Genomic DNA, 23121 nt, shown 5'->3' on the forward strand with positions numbered 1-23121 from the left:
CCATTGTCCTGAGTGGTGGTCCAAACAGAGGATCCGCTTCGTGAAAGTCGTATTCCTGGTCATAATGTTGGTGAGTTGACGTTGCTCTTATATCCAATAGTTCCTCCCGACTGTATATAATAAAACCTAATATTTCCTGGGGTAACAATGTAAGAAATAACACATAAAAAAACAAATACTGCATAGTTTCCTAGGAACGAGGCGGCCATATCTGTCGGCGCCGGAAGTCCTGGACTTCTGTCATCATTAAGTGCTTTGAGAGGCTAGTTAAGGATCATGTCACCTCTACCTTACCTGACACCCTAGACCCACTTCAATTTGCATACCACCCTAATAGATCCACAGACAATACAATCGCCATCGCACTGAACACTGCCCTATCCCATCTGGACAAGAGGAATACCTATGTAAGAATGCTGTTCATTGACTATAGCTCAGCCTTCAACACCATAGTACCCTCCAAGCTCATCATTAAGCTCGGGGCCCTGGGTCTGAACACCACCTTGTGCAACTGGGTCCTGGACTTCCTGACGGGCCGTCCCCAGGTGGTGAGGGTAGGAAACAACATCTCCATCCGCTGATCCTCAACACTGGGGCCCCACAAGGGTGCGTTCTCAGCCCTCTCCTGTACTCCCTGTTCACCCATGACATTTACATTTACATTTTAAGTCATTTAGCAGACGCTCTTATCCAGAGCGACTTACAAATTGGAAAGTTCATACATATTCATCCTGGTCCCCCCGTGGGAAATGAACCCACAACCCTGGCGTTGCAAGCGCCATGCTCTACCAACTGAGCCACACGGGACCACGCATGCCTTTGTGATGTAACAGGGACTATTGGAGTGCAAACAGAAGAAAATCATCAAAGGTAAGGCATTTTTTATATCGCTATTTCTGACTTTCGTGTCGCACCTGCCTGGTTGAAATGTTTTTCATGTGTTTGTATGCGGGGCGCTGTCCTCAGATAATGGCATGGTTTGCTTTCGCCGTAAAGCCTTTTTGAAATCTGACACAGCGGCTGGATTAACAAGAAGTTAAGCTTTATTTTGATGTATTACACTTGTGATTTTATGAAAGTTAAATATTTATAATACTGTAGTTTGAATTTCGCGCTCTGCAATTTCACCGGATGTTGGCAGGTGGGACGCTACCATCCCACAAGAAGTTAAATAATAATGTTTCCGCCATCATTTCCTAGGACCGAAAAGAGCTTCTGGACATCAGAACAGCGAGGCGAGTCGCAGGGGCGCAGTACATACCGCTCTCCCCAGACCAGGACCTTATCCCCAAGACACGGAAAAGAAAAAAAGCCATCGTAGGAGGGGCCGATGAGCGGGCTCCCTGACGAAACTGCTTCGGCGAGTACATAAACCGCCTCTACCCTCCGTTATTTTGGCGAACATACAATCACTGGAGAATAAACTGGACGACTATCCTATCAATGGGACATGAAGAACTGGAATATCCTATGTTTCACAGAGTCATGACTGAACAAGTACATGATAAAATACATCTAATTGGTTTATCTATGCATCGGCAGAATCGAATGGCAGCGTCGGGTAAGCTCAAGGGAGGAGGGGTTTGTACCTTTGTTGACAACAGCTGGTGCGCAATCTCTAATATTAAGGAAGTCTCAACGTTCTGCTCACCTGCCTTAGAATACCTCATGATAAGCTGTAGGCCATACTGTTTACCAAGAGTTTTAATCTATATTTTTTTGTAGCTGTCTATTTATGACCACAATGCAGGCACTAAGACTGCACTTAACAGATATACAGGGTCATAAGCAAAGAAGAAAATGCTTACCCAGAAGTGGCGCTCCTAGTGGCCAATGATTTTAATGCAGGAAATCTGAAATCCGTCTTACCTAATTTCTACCAGCAGGTCACGTGCGCAACTAGAAAACTCGAGATCACCTTCACTCCACACACAGAAACACATGCAAAGTTCTCCTTCGCCCTCCATTTGGCAAATCTGACCATAACTCTATCTTCCTGAGTCAAGCGAAAACTCAAACAGGAAGTATGCGCTCAATTCGAAAGTGGTCCGATGAAGCAAATGCTAAGCTATAGGAGTGTTTCGCCAGTGCAGACTGCAATATGCTCTGGGATTCATCTGATGGCATTGAGTAGTTTACCTCATCAGTCGCCGGCTTCATTAAAGGGAAATTCAACATGTTTTATACATGATTTGTCTATGTTGCAATTTGGTTACCATGATGACATAATCCTGTGGTTGAAAATTTCCCCTCAAAATAACAATTTAAGCTAATTACTTTTTTCAAATCCAATGTACTTTCCATGTAGATTCCACATAATACATTGACAAATTACATTGAAACAACGTGGTTTGTGCTCAGTGGGTAAGTGTTCCAGGTTCCAAGCAGGAGGAAAAGGCTGGAAAAAGACAATATGGCTGCCAGTGGATTAAACACACATGCAGGTAAACCTCAGACATATTACTTACTTTACTTACTTTATTGTCCCCATGGGGAAATTTTGTTGCAGTGTCATGTACACATTTAAAGTGGCGTTAAATACAAAACAAGATTGACAATACAACTTTCAATAACAGTCACGCACCAATAAAAAAATAATAATAGTAAGAAATAAGAAATAAAACATTTAAAACAAAGACTAGCCTGCTGGCCTTACGGGGTCAATGGGAACATTTGCCCGAGCTATTTAAGAGGGATATCACACCTGGCACAAATGATTGTCTCGTTCTATTTTTCCTGCTGAGGGGTGCCCTATACCTGCGCCCAGAGGGGAGTAATTCAAAGTCCAGGTACAGGGGGTGACTTGGGTCTTACAGAACAGAGGTCCATCTGTATTCAAGCCGCACTATCATTTTAGTGTGTGGATAAGGACCATTTAAAACTCCTGGGCCTCCTTTTTCTCTCTGTCAGTGTTTCAGGTCATTGCCATGTATGAATATGAGGTAGCTGATGAAGATTACTTGAGCTTCTGAAAGGGTCAGCTGATCAAGATGATTGTTAAGGATGTCTCTGAGGACTGTTCCCTTCTAATTATGTCACAATGACCACCATGGAATCTGACCAAAGCCATAAATGAGTAAAAATGTTCTGTACAATTTAGATTGGATTTATCCTCAACTAGACATACTCTGTAGATTAGGCCCTGTGACTTCACCATGCTCCACACGGAGGGCATGACCCATGTTGTATCTTCACGCATGCTTTTTTATGGAGACCACTGTTGGAGTATACTATTTACCCAGACATACACATCTAGTATCACCCACCTGGTCCACTGTGTGTGTTTGGACTCCAGAGCCTCCTAAATCTACTCTTTTTTATTCTCTCTCTGTGTGTGTGTGTGTGTGTGTGTGTGTGTGTGTGTGTGTGTGTGTGTGTGTGTGTGTGTGTGTGTGTGTGTGTGTGTGTGTGTGTGTGTGCAGAGGGTCCTGGTTCGAGCCCAGGTCGGGGCGAGGAGAGGGACGGAAGCTATATTGTTGCTGTTGACCCAGATCACTGGTTGCTGTGGAAAAAGAGGAGGTCAAAAGGGGGGTGAGTGTAACCGATGTGAAATGGCTAGCTAGTTAGCGGGGTGCGCGCTAATAGCGTTTCAATCGGTGACGTCACTCGCTTTGAGACCTTGAAGTAGTTGTTCCCCTTGCACTGCAAGGGCCGTGGCTTTTGTGGAGCGATGGGTAACGATGCTTCGAGAGTGGCTGCTGTCTGTGTGTACAGAGGGTCTGTGGTTCTAGCCCAGGTAGGGGCGAGGAGAGGGACGGAAGCAATACTGTTACACTCAGTGTGTCTCTGTGTCCCCCAGGACCCCACACTCTCCTCCTGGTTTCCATTCAGGAAAATACCTGTCTCTTCTCAGTGAGAGAGTCTGTAGTCACAGACTACAGGGGACTGTAGTCTGTCTGGGACTACTATGGGGGACTGTCTGGGAGATACTCTCAATGTGCTGCTCAATGGTTGTGAAGGGAAAGCCCTCCAGTGGCTTGTTGAGAAATGTAAAAACAGGTAGCATGTCTTCAACAATGAGAACAGGGGCGATGGCACTCAGGTGACAGAGCTGCTGGATAAGATAGAATAAGATGGTGGCAGGAAACAGAGGAGGTGTGTTTCAGCATAATGAAGAGGAAAGGGAACAATCACCTCCAATCAGGAAAGCAGACCGTATGAAGGGGCTTTCTTCATTCCGACTAACAAATATCATACTAAACTGTAAAAATCTCCTTGCTTGAACTGATAAATTGTAGGCTGACTAACATTCGAGACCAGTGCTAATTTCTATACATTGGCTCCCGAGCGGCGCAGAGGTCTAAGGCACTGTATCTCAGTGCTAGAGGCGTCACTACAGACCCTGTTTTGATTCCAGGCTGTATCACAACCGGCTGTGATTGGAAGTCCCATAGGGTGGCGCACAATTGGCCCAGCATTGTCCGGGTTAGGGTTTGGCCGGGGTAGGCCTTCATTGTAAATAATAATTTGTTCTTAATTGACTTGCCTAGTTAAATAAAGGTTCAATTAAAACATTTAAAATAATAATATTAATGTGAAAATAATGTATTTAATGAGTATATATCTGTTGGTCACAGATACCATAAAAAAAGTAGGGGTGTGGAACAGAAAACCAGTCAGTAACTGGTGTGACCACCATTTGCCTCATGCAGTGCGACACATCTCTTTCGAGTTGATCAGGCTGTTGATTGTGGCCTGTGGAATGTTGTCCCACTCCTCTTTAATGGCCGTGCGAAGTTGCTGGATATTGGCGGGAACTGGAACACGCGGTCGTACACTTCGATCCAGAGCATCCCAAACATGCTCAATGGTTGACATGTCTGGTGAGTATGCAGGCCATGGAAGAACTGGAACATTTTCAGGTTTCCGGAATTGTGTCCAGATCCTTGCGACATGGGGCCGTGCATTATCATGCCTAAACATGAGGTGATGGCAGTGGATGAATGGCACGACAATGGGCCTCAGGATCTCGTTATGGTATCTCTGTTTATTTAAATTGCCATTGATAAAATGCAATTGTGTTCGTTGTCCGTAGCTTATTATTCTATAAAATGACATTGGAGGCGGCTTATGGCAGAGAAATTAACATTCAGTTCTCTGGCAACAGCTCTGCTGCACATTCCTGCAGTCAGCATGCCAATTGCACACTCCCTCAAAACTTGAGACATCTGTGGTATTGTGTTGTGTGACTAAACTGCACATTTTAGAGTGGCTTTTTATTGTCCCCAGCACAAGGTGCACCTGGTAATGATTGTGCAGTTTAATCAGCTTCTTGATATGCCACACCTGTCAGAAGGATGGATTATCTTGGCAAATGAGAAATGCTCACTAACAGGGATGTAAACAAATTTTTCCACAAAATTTGAAAGAAATAAGCTTTTTGTGCGTATTGAAAATATATTATATTTTTGTTCAGTGTACATGTTATAGCTAACCACACACACACAGTATATTTGATACAATTTGCTGTCATGACTCAAATCCATATTTTAAGTTCTCCCCCTACAGTAACGTACACAGTATAATACACTTTGATTACAATCAAATATTGTATTTCTTATAAAATGACAAATGGCACCCAGAATTGAAAACGACAGTTTAGAAATAACTTTGAAGACCAAAGTTGTAAAAAATCTATTCACTAATTAAATCCTAATTGATTGAAATGCTAAAAAAATCATAGAGGTGTTTGGGGAGGAACTAAATTGGTTTTAATAGATTTCATGGTGTGACCTTTTCAAGCAAGACTGTGTGACTTTGTGACCGTGTGACTGTGTGATTGACACACAGGTTGTGAGTGGCTGTAGCCTCTGCCATGTCCTTAATGTGTGCTCCATTGATCTAACACATTCAACCTGCCACATCACATTGCCACAACTCTGGTGATGGACTCCCCCCATACACTCTTATCATATCAAGCAGTCCTCCATGAAATGTCCCCCTTGTCAGACCTATATACCCATTGAATAAAACGTACGGTTTACAGTGACAGACTGTGTTTCATTGACTTTATCAGCATAAAAACTGCTTGCTACTGTAGCCTTCATTCCGAATAGGAATGAGTCACAAATACTAGGTATTTATGTACCTGAAAATCAGCCCTGTACAACCAACACTACACACATCAAATAGAACAAATCAGTTCCACACACACACAAATCAACCATTGCATATACACACTCCATCCCCACTCTGGGCAACATCATGGCTTCAATGTCCCTCAGTTTGTGGGCTCCTGAGGCACAGCGGTCTAAGGCACTGCATCTCAGTGCTAGAGGCGTCACTACAGACACCCTTGGTTCGATTCCAGGCTGTATCACAACCGGCTGTGATTGAGAGTCCCGTAGGGCGGCGCACAATTGGCCCAGCATCGTCTGGGTTTGGCCGGTGTAGGATGTCATTGTAAATAATCATTTGTTCTTAACTGCCTAGCCTAGTTAAATAAAGGTAACATAAAAAAAATCAAGCATAGCCACTATCGCCATGGCGACACGGAGGGCATGTGTGTGGACATTTGGCGCTGGACATGAGAGATGAAAGCAATTACAGCTTTTGAGAGGCAATTATATGTGCCTTATGGTGGTAAAGCCCCATAAATAACAGCACATCCACTGGCGCTTGTTCTGTAATATACGAACAACGAGGTTGAGAAAGGAGCCACGTGGCCTGCTGTGATGTCCATTTTACTGCGTTGCCCATAAGAAAGTGGGTCATTCTGTTTGACAAAGGCTTAATGACATCAAACATGAGGACTATTTATATGAATTTGACACTGAGCTACAACATGGAGATACAAAAACAAAGTGCTATGAAGAGAATGTTGGGCCTTTTGTGTGGCTTTTGTAAAGAACTACATAAAATCATATAAATATACAAGCACTGGTGGGTGTACCCCTAAGTAGGCCTACCCATGTCCATGCGAGACAGGGATGGGGGGAAGAGACCCAATTAAAATCAGAGATTCAGAAACGGAACGAGGGAAAGAAAAGGATTAAGAATACTTTCCTAAATATAGACTGTACCTGTGATTTCAGTGAGGGCTTAATAGTCTCGTTGGCCCCAGCTAAAGCACTTGACCTGCTGAGTAAAGATGTTAAATAAGCAGTTCATGACTCAGGCACTAGCTAGCTTCCTCTGTCTTTTGGAGGTTTGTCAGTGTAAGTAGTTATGTGTGTTAACATCAAAGGGCTCAGACCATGTTTCTGTGTTTACACCACTTCCACAGCCATCGAGCCAATAGCCTAGGAAATTCCTTTACTGTACGCAATGCCAGCACACAGAGAGTGACAGTTTGTAACTCCCTCCACAACATTCCCAAGTGTCAGTTGTTCACTCCTTTTTCCACAGCATTCCCAACAAATTCCCAACGCTCAGACAACTTCCCATGGGTCTTTCTAATGTCCCTCTGATGTTTCCCGGGCCAGTTTTCCTCTCCATCCTTCTTGGAGAGCCATTTACTTAATAATTTCAGAGTTGCTAAATCCAATTCCGCCTACACCCTCAAAAAGGTAGGGTACACGTATTACTCTCCATTTAAAAAATAATTCAAGCAGAAATCCATGTGTGAAGTAATGGAGAGTATTTTTTTTATTCATACCAAGATAAAGGAGAAATTGAGGCAATGAAGCTGAAAGCAGGAAAGATAGTGTGACAGGAGGGGTTTTCAGACAAGCAGCCGCCAGTCTGCATAATATTTAGATTGCATATGAAATTGTATATAAAATACCATTAAGGCTCAGTCTTACTTGAAACATATGAAATAAATGTTACATTTTCCTCTCCTCTATATGTCTCTTGGTATATTCACTAACAGTTACACTAGGATTAGGAGATCCGGGGTCGTGGCGTGAAGATGCTCGTCACCACCGCTGGCAGGTACACTAGACTAGAGATCACATGACTGTGTGACACAAACGATACTTGGCAGTTGCGCCGGGTGGAACAGTTGAACTCTGGGAGCTCGACGCTACTGCATGCGTCACATTTCCATCGGCTGATTCCTACGATATTTAAAGCAGTCACCTCCGAAAACACCTCACCACTCCTGATTCACACTGGAATCCCAAAGTTTTAACAGAAGAGAGGGACTGGGAAGTAATGTGGTGTAGCCTGTGGATACTAAAACAGTGGTACACAGCACAGCAGCACAGTGTTTCAGTCATCTGCAGTACCAGCAGTCCTCCTCTCTCTCTCCACAGGTGGAGACTGCATATTGAATATCAATGGAGCATTGTTAGTTTACTCTATTACTGTGAATGTATTAATAGTAAGGCCCTTGAGGAATACTGACCAGTGGGTGTCCGTCAGGACTCAGGAGGTGCGTATTCAGATGTTTGTTACGAGATTAAAAGATCTGCACCTGTGATGGAGATAGTTGAATTATTGGAATATGTTTGTCATCCATCTATTGATGCCTATCCACCCCTCTGTCCATATGTTACCCCTCTATATTTGTGTCTTTCAGTCTTGGCATGCAATCTTCCTCAGTCACCAGCATTCACAGAGGTCACACACACACACACACACACAGAGAGAGAGAGAGCGAGAGAGTTCTGATAGAATACAAAGAACACGCAAATTGTCTACAAGCTTGTCACACCAGTAGCATCTTAGTGGACAAAGGAGAGGGATGTATGTGTCGCTGGGGCACGGGGTGTGTGCCGCTGGGGCACAGTGTGTGTGCATTTGTGTTTCCAACCGATAAGCATCGCAATCCCAAGTTAAAGACAGTATAGATAGAAGGATGGGTTGGGGAAGATTATGTTTTCAGCTTCCAAACCACTTTAGACTTGCACCCCAATCCCCTTTTCAATAATTGACTGGGCTATAATGAGGGGTGTAGATGTGAGCTGCCTTCCAGAGGGGAAGGGTGTTACTCTGCATTCAAGACCAGTCCTGGACACCATCCTGGGCATGGTTAATGAAGACCCACAGCCTCCCCTGGCACCATGGAGCTCTGCTCGGAGACTGAGCCCTGAGCAGAGTCAAGCTGCAATTAAAAGGGCTGTCAGTGGTGTCTGGCTCTAACGAACACTAGCACTGTCACTATCGACCAGCATCAACACACGCTGTACAGGAAGACAGGGATGGGGGAGAAGGAGGAAATGGAAGCAGGAGAAGAGAGGAGATGGGCTCGAAGTGGAAGGGTGGAGGAAGAGGAGAAAGGGCAAGGAGGTAGTGGAAGAGAAGGAAAGATTGGGAGAGGGTTTGGGGAGAGAGTGGTGATTTTCCTAGCTACCCCTTGGCTTCAACCTGTCATCTAGGAACCATGATGCCATGTGTCGACCTCCAGTCATTCCCCAGGGTTAAGCTGCCATTGAGGCATGCAGGGATCCCCCACAGGCATCTCTGACAAGACTACCTATCAAATAAGAGAAAAGCCTTCAGAAGATCCCCTTATAAAAGCTTAGTAAAGTAACTGTTCACCGATAATAATGAACAAAATCCAGTTTACATACATAGCATTTAATTGACAATATTCAGAACAGATATATAGCAGTTTTTCTGTATTTTCTGTCCAAACATACATAGTCATCTGCATCATTAAAGGGGAATGGAATGTGTAGCGTTATCAGCTATTTCATAGAATGGGAGGGTGGGAAAGAGAGCGATAGAGAGAGAGAAAGAGACAGAGAGCGAGACAGAGAGCGAGACAGAGAGCGAGAGAGGAATAGCAAGAGGGAGTGCGAGAGCGTGTGTGTGCAGGGTCTGGTGAGTGTGGCTCTCCTGACAGCCCTCGGACACAGTTGGTTCCCCCTCCCTTCCCATCCCTCGCCCTCCCCATCTCCCCCCTCACTCCCATCCCTCGCCCTCTATTCCTCTCTCCCCATCCCCCTCTCTCCCCATCCCTCGCCCTCTTTCCCTCTCTCCACATCCCTCCCCCTCTATTCCTCTCTCCATTCTTCGCCCTTTATTCCTCTCTCCTCATCCCTCGCCCCCTTTCCCTCTCTCCACACCCCTCCCCCTCTATTCCTCTCTCCCCATCCCTCCCCATTCTTCGCCCTCTATCCCTCTCTCCCCATTCTTCGCCCTCTATACCTCTCTCCGCATCCCTCCCCATTCTTCGCCCTATATTCCACTCTCCCCATCCCTCCCCATTCTTCGCCCTCTATTCCTCTCTCCCCATTCCTCGCCCTCTATCACTCTCCCCATCCCTCCCCCTTTCCCTCTCTCCCCATCCATTGCCCTATATCCCTCTCTCGCGATCCCTCCCCCTCTCTCCCCATCCCTCCCCCCATACCTCACCCTCTATCCCTCTTTTCTCAGTCCAGTGTGAGGTCTGTCTAGAGCAGGATATGGTATTTGAGTGCGCGGGGGACCCTGTTGATGACAAGTCTGCCGTCGTAGCTGAGTGAGGCAAAGAGCCATGGGTCTGCCGAGGACCACTCCACCGCGTATACACTGTCCTCATGCTCTTCATAGGTAGATATGATACTGTCCTGCAGGGGCTCCTTAGTTCTAGAACACACACACACGGGTGAGGTGAGTTGAATAGGGTGAGTTAAGGACAAGGCTGCCTACCACACACAAACAAAGGTCTAGTTATATTACTCAGTCTCTGTTCAAGGTCTGGTTGTGATTATACCAGGCACAGTACTACTCCACACAGCTGACCCTGGCTTCCTATACACATAATAGGGTATCCTTTAAAAAATATCTATCTATCTATCTGTCTGTCTATATATATATTACAATGTGTAGTGGTAGAGAGTCGGCACAGAAATGGAACAAAATAGTGCATGGCAAAGAATAGCAGAAGTTCATGAAGACCAGAGTACAGGGCTGAATCAAATGTATCAAACATATGATTGCTAATAACTGGACAACTGTTGCACTGAACATGAGATGATGGATACAGTAATGACAGTGGACAGTTATGGCTGAGGTTGGTCCAATATGGTTCAAAGGGAGGCCAGTTCTGGACAGATATGTCAGAAAGTGGACAGTGTTGAAAAGTTATGACTGAGTGGACAGTTATGTCATAAAGGTTTTGACTTAGGGTCCATACTTCTCGTCCTGGTGGTTGTCCTCTCCGTCGCTGAGGTCATCGTCGTCCACCAGGTGACCGAAGGGCTCGGAGGAGATGGACACCATGTTGGACAGAATCACCCTGCTGTCACTGCTGCCGGTCAGCACCAGCTGGTCATGAGAGTGGTTGTAGCGCACGCTCCACACCCTGGGCACACACACAGGGAATCAGTGAATGGGTGTTTTTAATCCATCCTATTTTAGTATCTATACATCTCTTTTTCCTTTTCTCCACTATTCGTCTCTCCCTCTGAGTGCAGGTTGACGTTTATTGTCATGAGTCTTGTTCTGGAGGTAGAACTGAGCAATTTCTGCTAGATGGGCCAGCTGAAAAGTCCAAATTGGCTATATCGTAAAAATGTATGAAAACAAAATGAGCTTTTTGGTCTTAATTTAAGGTTAGCAGTGTGGTTAAGGTTAGGTTGAAAATCATATTTTATGACTTTGTGGCTGTGCCAGCTAGTGACCACTCAGCATAGCTGCTTCTAGAGCAAAAGTCATGACAATAAATGACAACCTGCCCTCTGGCTCTTCAGTACATTTGTATGTGGTAATTGAGATGGATATGGGCTTTGTTTCTCTGCTGTTTAGTTTGTACTGCCGTAAGGTGTTGTGTAATGATGGTTAGTCAGTCAGTCTCTCTCTCTCCTTCATCCTAGGGCAGAGTTCAGTGGTGGATCCTAGCTCCTTACAGAGAGGGCTTGAAGAATAACTGGCCTGTTGACAGAAAAGCTGCCTCAGCGCACTCTTTCCTCTTCTTCTAAAAAAAAATGTGTCACTAATAGCAGATCCCTGACGCCCTCGAAGCACTGTTCAGAAAACACTGGTAGGCTGGAACCTCCTATCTATCAGAATAGTATCACATCTACACTGTTAAGGATACATTTGGCCTGTCTATCTGTCTTTCAGAGATAGCATCCTGTGTGTGTGTATGTGTGTGTGTGTTTTTAATCATGCAGTAATTGGTGTGCTGCTCTAGTTGCAGCAACGGCATGGCTCTCAGACAGTCATTATCTGAGAGCGTGTCTCTACAGACATAGTGCACACACCCCTGAATACTGCAGGGCACTGTGTTCAGCTAGCTACTTACATGGCCCTGAGCACTGCAGCTCATCACAGAATAGCTACAGTAAGCACCTATAACACACACCTGAACACAGGGCCGGTCCTTGCCATAGAAGTCTATGATTGGTTCAGATTTTGTCTGGACTGGACCAAAAACCAAAGTCTGTGGATGTGGAAATCAAGGCCAGTTTGGACTGCACCAAGAAATATGTCCGAAAGGCATCGGCCCGTGCTTATAGAGGTGTAGCCTACAGTGTTGCCTGAAATGTAATTTTATGAATGCCCATCTATGTGGTAAGCCTACCATTTGTAAAACACCGGAGTCGACCAAAAAAAGACATCCAAAAGACATTGGCTCGTGCTTACTGGGGCGTAGCCTACTATGTCGGCTGCAATGTGACTAATCAATTTGCCTATTTAAGCTCAGAGCCTATTTGCAAAGTGTTTACACAGTAGGAAATGCAGAAGTATTTTATTTTTCGCTATGATCAGCTTGTCAAAAATTGACAGATACAAACTTGAAACCACTGATGGGGTGAAACTCCTGGATAACAGTTGTGATTGTCCATTCCATATTGTCCATTTTACTTGGACCTGTCCTGTTTTTAGGATATGTTGTTTTTTAACATGAGCGCATTTTTGATTTGATTGGGTGCCATTTATGTTAGGCTATTTGATCGGAGAAACCTGCATGATGTAAAAAGTGTCCGTCTCATTACATTGTCATCCATTTTATCTCCAGCCTGTAGGCTACAGAAAAGGCCACATACTCTTTCTACAATAGTGTATCTGCTACATGATTTATGTTAGATGATTTATTTGACGGAACGTTGGTGGAGCGCCGCTGGGAATGGACAAGCTAAATTTTTTGTGCCCCTACCTTAAACAAAGTGTGCACTGCTTATCACAGGGTGGCATCAGCGCTGACCTAAAAAGCACATATGCCACTAGTTGAGAGAAATTGTCATTGTTTTTAGGCAGAATTATGAGAGGTTTTATGTGTTGTTGTTGGTGAGTCTTGGTCAGTTTAGCTCAGAAAATGCCACCCTTGTCAATCTGCCGCCATAGGTGGCTGCTTAATCCTGCCAAATGAGCGGGCCGGCCATGCCTGAACATGGCAGTGCAATGTACTTAACCTCTGATGGACAAGTTCTTTACATGAAAGCATGTTTGTAGCAGCACCAAACTTATTGTCATAACTAGACATACAGTACATTTTGACAGGCCCGGGCCAGTATATACAGTACGGTAAGCACACCTACATGAGTGGGATAGGACTGTTCAGTGTCCTTTGTTAGCAAATTGATGCTTATTGGTAGGAATGATGTTCATCTTCTGTTGGTTGTACAAAGAGTGGGTTTGATGCTACAAGTACTATACCACAAAGATGGGAAGAATGCAGATGTATCTGCTGTGTGTGTGTGTGTGTGTGTGCTTGTGTCCTGTGTGTGTGTGTGTGTGTGTGTGTGTGTGTGTGTGTGTGTGTGTGTGTGTGTGTGTGTGTCTCCGTGCATCTGTGTGTCTACAGCGCAGCACAGGTGCCCACCAGTGGGAGTGCTCTTCCAGGTTCTTAACTGGCTCGTTGATGTTTCTCACGTCCCAGAATTTGACCTTGCAGTCGTCCCCACAGCTGGCCAGGTAGTACTGTTTGTTAGGATTGAAGTCCAGGTCTCGAACCAGCTGCCCGTGAGCATTCTCGATGCAGTAGATCTGACTGGGGACAAGAGAGAGGGGGAATGATAGAGAAAGAGTGAGAAATGAGAGAGAGAGAAAGGAGAAAACACCAGAGCAACCCTCCCCGATGACATCAATCAGAGATAGAAGCCTGTAGTGGTGCTGTACACTAGGTGAGGGCCAGACTGAATTTCCTGTCCTATAAAAGCCTGACTTGTTATAAAGCCAGGGGTCATAATCACACACGGCCTTGACTTCCTGCTCCTCTCTGCTGGGGAGAGGTAAGTGTTGAGGCACCAAAAAAGGAATGAAAGACCAGAGAAGAGGAAAGAGGAAATACTTTTCTGCTTCAGATGCTATTTGTTGTAAACCTTCTCTCCTCTCAACTGGACAGGAACCGACACCTTTCCTCTCATCTTCTTCTTCCATCATATTCTCTTCTGTCCTCCCCTCCACTTATCTCCCCCTCCCCATTCCTCCCTACCTCTCCTCTCCCCCTCCATTCCTCCTCTCATCTTTCCTCCATCTCCCGCTGTGATGACTGAAGAGGAACCAGGGCGGCCTATGGAAAAGCATTGCCCACAGTGCTCCTTGCTCTCCTCCACCAAACACCATGTACCCTGCCACCCGCTGATCTCATTAAAAAGGGAGGTAAAATACAATGACCTGATGGCTTCAATGAGGTCAGGATGACAGTCTATATGGCTCTATGACTATATGGTTTGGGACGTCACAGAGCGAACAGACACTGGCATCAGCTCCCTCCCTCTCACCCCAAAAATGTCAACAGCGTTTCATCTTGTGGCTTTTAAAATGACTTGAGATGATATTTTGATGTGTAGCATTTCACCGATTCAGTGTTCCGGTGTGTGTGTGTGGTGTCACTCTGCTGTCATTTGCACAATCTGCCCCCGATTGACTGACTCCTCTGTAACCGGTGTGACCTCTGGCCATGGTGTGACAGTGTGTGTGTGTCATAAACTCTGTCCTCCATGGAAAAGGACGCACAGGGGAAATGGAGCAGGAAATTGGGTTAGTTTCGGTGCTTCCAGAAAGCTTCCGAGCATCCTACTCCCCTCCCTCCACCGAGCAAATATAACATGGGAATCCTGAGCAAAGCCTGGCTGGAACCCTCCTGACAAAGTATTAGGGATTATAGAACTTCCTAGCTTAAGCCTCCGGACACAGTGAAACTACATCTACTCGTTCTTCCTTACGGCTGTGAGGGCCAAAACAAGCTATTACACACAGGAACATGTGCACCGCACACACACACACTGCCCCCTCTAACCTCAGTCTGGGTGATACATCGCTATGCTGAGGGGATGGACTGGATATCACACTCATCACAGGTCTCCGTTTCTATGACAACTGCAGCTTCATCGTTTATCAAAATTAAAGCTTTGAGAGGAGTTGGGAAGGAAGGAGGGAGGGAGGGAGAGACTGTCCATGCACAAAAGTAAGGGATCATTACATCAATATTGTGGGTTGATTGAGAGATATCTTTATGGCCAATAATAAAGCAATTCTTGATGCTTAAAAGTCTCAGAGCAACAAAGTGTTCCTAGTGTTACTCTGTAAATATGAACAGCCATGCCAATAAACTCCCAAAAGTATACAGTTGAAGTTGGAAGTTTACAAACACTTAGGTTGGAGTCATTAAAACTCGTTTTTCAACCACTCCAAATTTCTTGCTAACAAACTATAGTTTTGGCAAGACGGTTAGGACATCTACTTTGAGCATGACAATTCATTTTTCCAACAATTGTTGACAGACAGATTATTTCACTAATAAATTACTGTATCACAATTCCAGTGGGTCAGAAGTTTACATACATTAAGTTGACCGTGCCTTTAAACAGCTTGGAAAATTCCAGAAGATGTCATGGCTTTAGAAGCTTCTGATAGGCTACTTGACATCATTTGAGTCTATTGGAGGTGTACCTGTGGATGTATTTCAAGGCCTACCTTCAAACTCAGTGCCTCTTTGCTTGACATCAGAAAATCAAAAGAAATCAGCCAAGACCTCAGGGAAAAAATTGTAGACCTCCACAAGTCTGGTTCATCCTTGAGAGCAATTTCCATAAGCCTGAAGGTACCACACGTTCATCTGTACAAACAATAGTATGCAAGTATAAACACCATGGGACCACGCAACCGTCACACCGCTCAGGAAAGAGACGCGTTCTGTCTCCTAGAAATGAATGTACTTTGATGCGAAAAGTGCAAATCAATCCCAGAACAACAGCAAAGGACCTTGTGAAGATGCCAGAGGAAACAGGTACAAAATACTCTATATCCACAGTAAAACGAGTCCTAAATCGACATAACCTGAAAGGCCACTCAGCAAGGAAGAAGCCACTGCTCCAAAACCGCTATAAAAAAGCCAGACTACGGTTTGCAACTGCACATCGGGACAAAGATCGTAGTTTTTGGAGAAATGTCCTCTGGTCTGATGAAACAAAAATAAAAATGTTTGGCCATAATGACCATCGTTATGTTCGGAGGAAAAAGGGGGAGGCTTGCAAGCTGAAGAACACCATCCCAACCTTGAAGCACGGGAGTGGCAGCATCATGTTGTGGCGGTGCTTTGCTGCAGGAGCGACTGGTGTACTTCACAAAATAGATGGCATCATGAGGGAGGAAAATTATGTGGATATATAGAAGCAATATCTCAAGACATCAGTCAGGAAGTTAAAGCTTGGTCGCAAATGGGTCTTCCAAATGGACAATGACCCCAAGCATACTTCCAAAGTTGTGGCAAAATGGCTTAAAGACAACAAAGTCAAGGTATTGGAGTGGCCATCACAAAGCCCTGACCTCAATCCCATAGAAAATGTGTGTGAAGAACTGAAAAAGCGTGTGCGAACAAGGAGACCTACAAACCTGACTCAGTTACACCAGCTCTGTCAGGAGGAATCGGCCAAAATTCACCCAACTTATTGTGGGAAGCTTGTGGAAGGCTACCAGAAATGTTTTACCCAAGTTAACAATTTAAAGGCAATGCTACCAAATACTAATTGAGTGTATGTAAACTTCTGACCCACTGGGAATGTGATGAAAGAAATAAAAGCTGAAAGAAATCATTCTCTCTACTATTATTCTGACATTTCACATTCTTAAAATAAAGTGGTGATTCTAACTGACCTAAAACAGGGAATATTTACACTGATTAAATGTCACGAATTGTGAAAAAATGAGTTTAAATGTATTTGGCTAAGGTGTATGTAAACTTCAGACTTCAACTGTACATCTGACATTTCTAAATAAACCCATAATCTATTTAATGGCGAGGTATAATATTTCCCACACATCCAAACATGGCTGAGGTTCTCCAGTAACTGTAATGTTGTGACCGGTCTTCCATCCTGGGGACAGCAGATGAGAAGGTCATGGATGATTGATGTGACAGACAAAGTTCGGGAGGTTAACGTCAAATAAACAAAACCCATGTCGCTCGCAGTAGACAACTTTGATAAACTGTTAGTATCAAACTGCTGAGGGCTGAGGAAAATCCACTTTTTCTATCCCATCCTTCTACATAACCAAAACATAGCAAATCATTCTGGTTTAGATGTGAGCAGCACCAGTGGGCTCTAGTGACTGTAGTTCTCGGTCTGGGTGAGATGGCTGTCCTATTCTATCCTGTTCCCCATTGTTGTCGGATGCCAGTGTGACTGTTTGGGTCCCTGCAGTGAGTCTCTCGACCCAGAGTGTGATGGAGCAAATAGAACTAGCATCAATCACACAGCTCTGCTGTCTACTCCATCTCTTCCCTAACACGCCTGGATACATGGGGATAAAACACTTTATTGAAAACACATCCGCTTTACAGATCAAGTAGAGGTTAGTGTGGTTGGTAAGTAAGTAATTCACAACAATGTTAAATTGAAATGTAAAACATAGCCTACTATACTAAACATAGCATACTATAATGTTCACACCAGGGTTTTCATTATCCCGTAATTGCTGGCTTTGCCCCCATAAAACAAAAAAGGCGATAAATTAAAATTGTTGCTAACCAAATTGACCAGGAGAAAAAAACAATGGTAGGCAGGCTATCAGCGCATCACCCACCACTTTACAATGTGAACCGTAGGCAGTATGCATTTTGAAAACATATTTAATTGTTTAAAACCGGAATGTTTGACTTCATATTATGAGGCATGTCTTACCTTGCTTATAAAACCAACCATAGAAAAGTGGAGTCAATTATTTTATAAAGAATTCACAGGCAGCGCTTGAGTTTCAAGTTTGGGGAAGCATACAAATCATCCTACCATCTGCATGTCAGTTATGATTGTGCATTTTCATGGAACAGTTTCATTTCAATAATAACATTTCCGTTTCTCAAAATCATTGTCACGTGGTTAAATCATACAAATCTTAATTAAAACGATACAAATATAAAAGTTTAAATTAAACTAATGCGAAAGCATCAGCCTCTGCCATATGGACACATTGCTTGATAAACCGTGATCATTGGCGGCTAAATAGCCTAAATGAGCGCATAGTGAAGTGCAATATTGTATCAAATCAAATAAACTGGATCCTTCCAGAAACTGTCTCTTGGGAACTTGCAACATTGTATAAACTAGCCTATTCCGGGCCTAAAGTTTCCCGCTGAGCTGGCACAGACAGCTGTTTCTGCGCAAGAGAAAGAAATGTATTTTATGACGTTCCATTGGATATATGGGATCATCAGATGATATTCTGCTCTTTCACACCGAGGCTTGGTGATTATCGAGGGAGAGAATGTTGGCAATATAATTCAAATAGGCCAACAGTGAGGAACTATTAGGCTATAATTCGCAATATGTAAAACAAAAACAGACTTTGTTGACTTACTGTGTGAGGTGAAGAAAAAATGACTGAGAAGCTACGCATATTAGTGGTGGACCTGGTGACCAAGACAATCAGATATCAAACATCCCCAAATGGGCACTTTCCTAGATTAGCGTGCCGCAGGCCAGGTAGGCAACTACTACACGTGCTCAAGCGCGCATGCTCCCTCAACATTAACATGACAGAGAAACCAGACCGATGCTCATTGCTTGTGGCGGTTCTAGCTTGTATGGCTCCCTGGGCGAACACACCCGTCCCCTTCTTCTTGTCTCAACTAGAGGCTGACCGATTAATCGGCATGGCCGATTACATTGCACTCCACGAGGAAACTGCGTGGCAGGCTGACCACCTGTTACGCGAGTGCAGCAAGGAGCCAAGGTAAGTTGCTAGCTAGCATTCAACTTATCTTATAAAAAACAAGCAATCTTAACATAATCACTAGATAACTACACATGGTTGATGATATTACTAGTTTAACTAGCATGTCCTGCGTTGCAAATAATCAATGCGGTGCCTGTTAATTTATCATCAAATCACAGCCTACTTCGCAAAACGGGTGATGATTTAACAAGCGCATTCGTGAAAAAAGCATTGTCGTTGCACCAATGTACCTAACCATAAACATCAACATCAATGCCTTTCTTAAAATCAATACACAAGTATATATTTTTTAAACCTGCATATTTAGTTAAAAGAAATTCATGTTAGCAGGCAATATTAACTAGGGAAATTGTGTCACTTCTCTTATGTTCTGTGAAAGCAGAGTCAGGGTATATGCAGCAGTTTGGGCTGCCTGGCTCGTTGCGAACTGTGTGAAGACCATTTCTTCCAAACAAAGACCGTAATTAATTTGCCAGAATTTTACATAATTATGACATAACATTGAAGGTTGTGCAATGTATCAGCAATATTTAGACTTATCGATGCCACCCGTTCGATAAAATTTCGGAACGGTTCCGTATTTCACTGAAAGAATAAACGTTTTGTTTTCAAAATGATAGTTTCCGGATTCGACCATATTAATGACCTAAGGCTCATATTTCTGTGTGTTTATTATATTACAATTAAGTCTATGATTTGATATAGCAGTCTGACTGAGCGGTGGTAGGCAGCAGCAGGCTCGTAAGCATTCATTCAAACAGCACTTTCCTGCGTTTGCCAGCAGCTCTTCGCAATGCTTGAAGCACAGCGCTGTTTATGACTTCAAGCCTATCAACTCCCGAGATTAGGCTGGCAATACTATAGTGCCTATAAGAACATCCAATAGTCAAAGGTATAGGAAATACAAATGGTATAGAGAGAAATAGTCCTATAATAACTACAACCTAAAACTTCTTAACTGGGAATATTCATGTTAAAAGGAACCACCAGCTTTCATATGTTCTCATGTTCTGAGCAAGGAACTTAAACATTAGCTTTTTTACAAGGCACATACTGCACTTTTACTTTCTTCTCCAACACTGTGTTTTTGCATTATTTAAACCAAATTGAACATGTTTCATTATTTATTTGAGACTAAATAGATTTTTATTTATGTATTATATTAAGTTAAAATAAAAGTGTTCATTCAGTATTGTTGTAATTGTCATTATTACAAATATATATATATAAAAATCGGCCGATTAATCGGTATCGGCTTTTTTTGGTCCTCCAATAATCGGTATCGGCTTTGAAAAATCATAAATCGGTCGACCTCTAGTCTCAACATTTTTAAATTATACTGAAGACACATTATCATCACACATATTTTAGATGCTTTCACTGACAGCCTCAACTCAATAATCAGCTTGGCCTTTTGCCACATGCACTGCCAATGAAATACTTCCTCATATGCCATTTCTCTCCTGTTTCATTGGTTTTCATACCTTCTTTTGTTGTCCAAGGATTTTACACTCTTATGTAGGGGTCATAAAAATATATAAAATAACACAATATATGTCGCAACAGGTCTAAATATGTCATGATAGTGTTATGACTATATTATAACAGGTTATGACAAGTTATGTTAGCTGTTATGACATATTAGGACATGGTTATGACTGTGTCATAAAGTGTAATGATACTGGGCGTCAAGTAAAGTGTTACCCACAGTACTGTATGCTACTGTACAGTACAGAGAAACTAGAGAGGCCAGTTTGACTGCAGCACTGCATTGCGTTTCTGTATGCATCCTGCGGTGCATGTTGCGGAGGCAGGCCTGACAGTTGTCGCACAGCTGACGGTGTGTGTGCTGCCCTCTCACTACGGAATGTGGGGTGCAAACAGGGTTTGGGATTGATGTACTGAGAGAACATCCCCTATGACAGCCCCAGCTAGCAATAGAGCAGGACACACACACTCACGCTCACACACGCTCACACACGCTCACACAAACAAACGCCCTCACACACAAACAAACGCCCTCACACACAAACACGCCCTCACACACAAACAAACGCCCTCACACACAAACACGCCCTCACAAGTGCTCGCTCACAACACACGTGCTCGCTCACAACACACACACACACGCGTACACAGGCCGGTTTGGGCTGGCACATAGTGTGACGAGCCAGAGCAGACACACACCAAAGAGGATGTCTGAGGAGCCACTGGACCGTGCTCACAGGCTGCCATCACACAGCTGCTGCACCAACTGGACACATGCAGTCACATACACGCTGTCACACAAAAACAGGCACACACACACACTCAGCTCTCACACACACACTCAGCTCTCACACACACACTCAGCTCTCACACACACACACACACTCAGCTCTCACACACACACACACACACACTCAGCTCTCACAAACACACACACACACACACACACTCAGCTCTCACACACACACACACACTCAACTCTCACACACACACTCAGCTCACACACTCACAGTCAGCTCACACACACACACACACTCACACACACACACTCAGCTCTCTCTCACACACACTCACACACCCACACACACACACAGCTCTCACACACACACAGCTCTCACACACACACTCAGCTCACACACACACACACACACACACACACTCAGCTCACACACACACTCAGCTCACACACACACTCAGCTCACACACACACACACACTCAGCTCACACACACACACACACTCAGCTCACACACACACACTCAGCTCTCTCACACACACACACTCAGCTCTCTCACACACACACACTCAGCTCTCTCACACACACACACTCAGCTCTCTCACACACACTCAGCTCTCTCACACACACTCAGCTCTCACACACACACTCAGCTCTCACACACACACTCAGCTCACACACACACACTCAGCTCACACACACACACACACTCAGCTCACACACACACACTCAGCTCACACACACACACACACACTCAGCTCACACACACACACTCAGCTCACACACACACACTCAGCTCACACACACACACTCAGCTCACACACACACACTCAGCTCACACACACACACTCAGCTCACACACACACACTCAGCTCACACACACACACTCAGCTCTCACACACACACTCAGCTCTCACACACACACTCAGCTCTCACACACTCAGCTCACACACACACACTCAGCTCACACACACACACTCAGCTCACACACACACACTCAGCTCACACACACACACTCAGCTCACACACACACACTCAGCTCACAACACACACACACACACACACACACTCAGCTCACACACACACACTCAGCTCACACACACACAGCTCTCACACACACACAGCTCTCACACACACACACACTCAGCTCTCACACACACACACACTCAGCTCTCACACACACACACACAGCTCTCACACACACACACACAGCTCTCACACACACACACACAGCTCTCACACACACTCAGCTCACACACACACACTCAGCTCACACACACACGGCTCTCTCACACACACACGGCTCTCTCACACACACACGGCTCTCTCACACACACACACACACACACACACACACACACACACACACACACACACACACACACACACACAGAGCTCGGCTCTCACACACACACACTCAGCTCTCACACACACACACACACTCAGCTCTCTCACACACACACTCAGCTCTCTCACACACACACACACTCAGCTCTCACACACACACACACACAGCTCACACACACACACACACACACACAGCTCACACACACAGCTCACACACACACACACTCAGCTCACACACACACACACACAGCTCACACACACACACACACAGCTCACACACACACACACACACACTCAGCTCACACACACACACACACACTCAGCTCACACACACAGCTCACACTCACACACACAGCTCACACACACACACACACTCAGCTCACACACACACACACTCAACTCACACACACACGGCTCTCTCACACACACACACACATACACAGCACGGCTCTCACACTCACAGCTCTCACACTCACAGCTCTCACACTCACACACACAGCTCACACACACACACTCAGCTCTCACACACACACACTCAGCTCTCACACACACACACTC

The 23121-nt window shown here is 44.6% G+C and overlaps 1 protein-coding gene across 4 annotated transcripts in view; it reads right to left on the reverse strand.

Moving 5' to 3' along the window:
- Positions 1 to 10211: 10211 nt before the first annotated feature.
- Positions 10212 to 23121, reverse strand: part of LOC120060208 (EARP-interacting protein homolog) — a 42395-nt gene continuing 29485 nt past the window's right edge. For 3 of the 4 annotated variants that reach the window (XM_039009354.1, XM_039009353.1, XM_039009356.1), the window contains 3 exons: positions 13640 to 13807; positions 11009 to 11176; positions 10212 to 10458 (listed from right to left, as the gene is read on the reverse strand). In XM_039009354.1, the coding sequence (XP_038865282.1) occupies positions 10284 to 10458; positions 11009 to 11176; positions 13640 to 13807 (511 nt within the window). In that variant the 3' untranslated portion in view covers positions 10212 to 10283. The remainder of the gene's footprint in view (positions 10459 to 11008; positions 11177 to 13639; positions 13808 to 23121) is intronic. The other variant, XM_039009357.1, reaches the window with a different exon arrangement.

Source organism: Salvelinus namaycush, chromosome 15, assembly GCF_016432855.1.
Source record: "Salvelinus namaycush isolate Seneca chromosome 15, SaNama_1.0, whole genome shotgun sequence".
In the NCBI taxonomy this organism is placed as follows: Eukaryota; Metazoa; Chordata; class Actinopteri; order Salmoniformes; family Salmonidae; genus Salvelinus; species Salvelinus namaycush.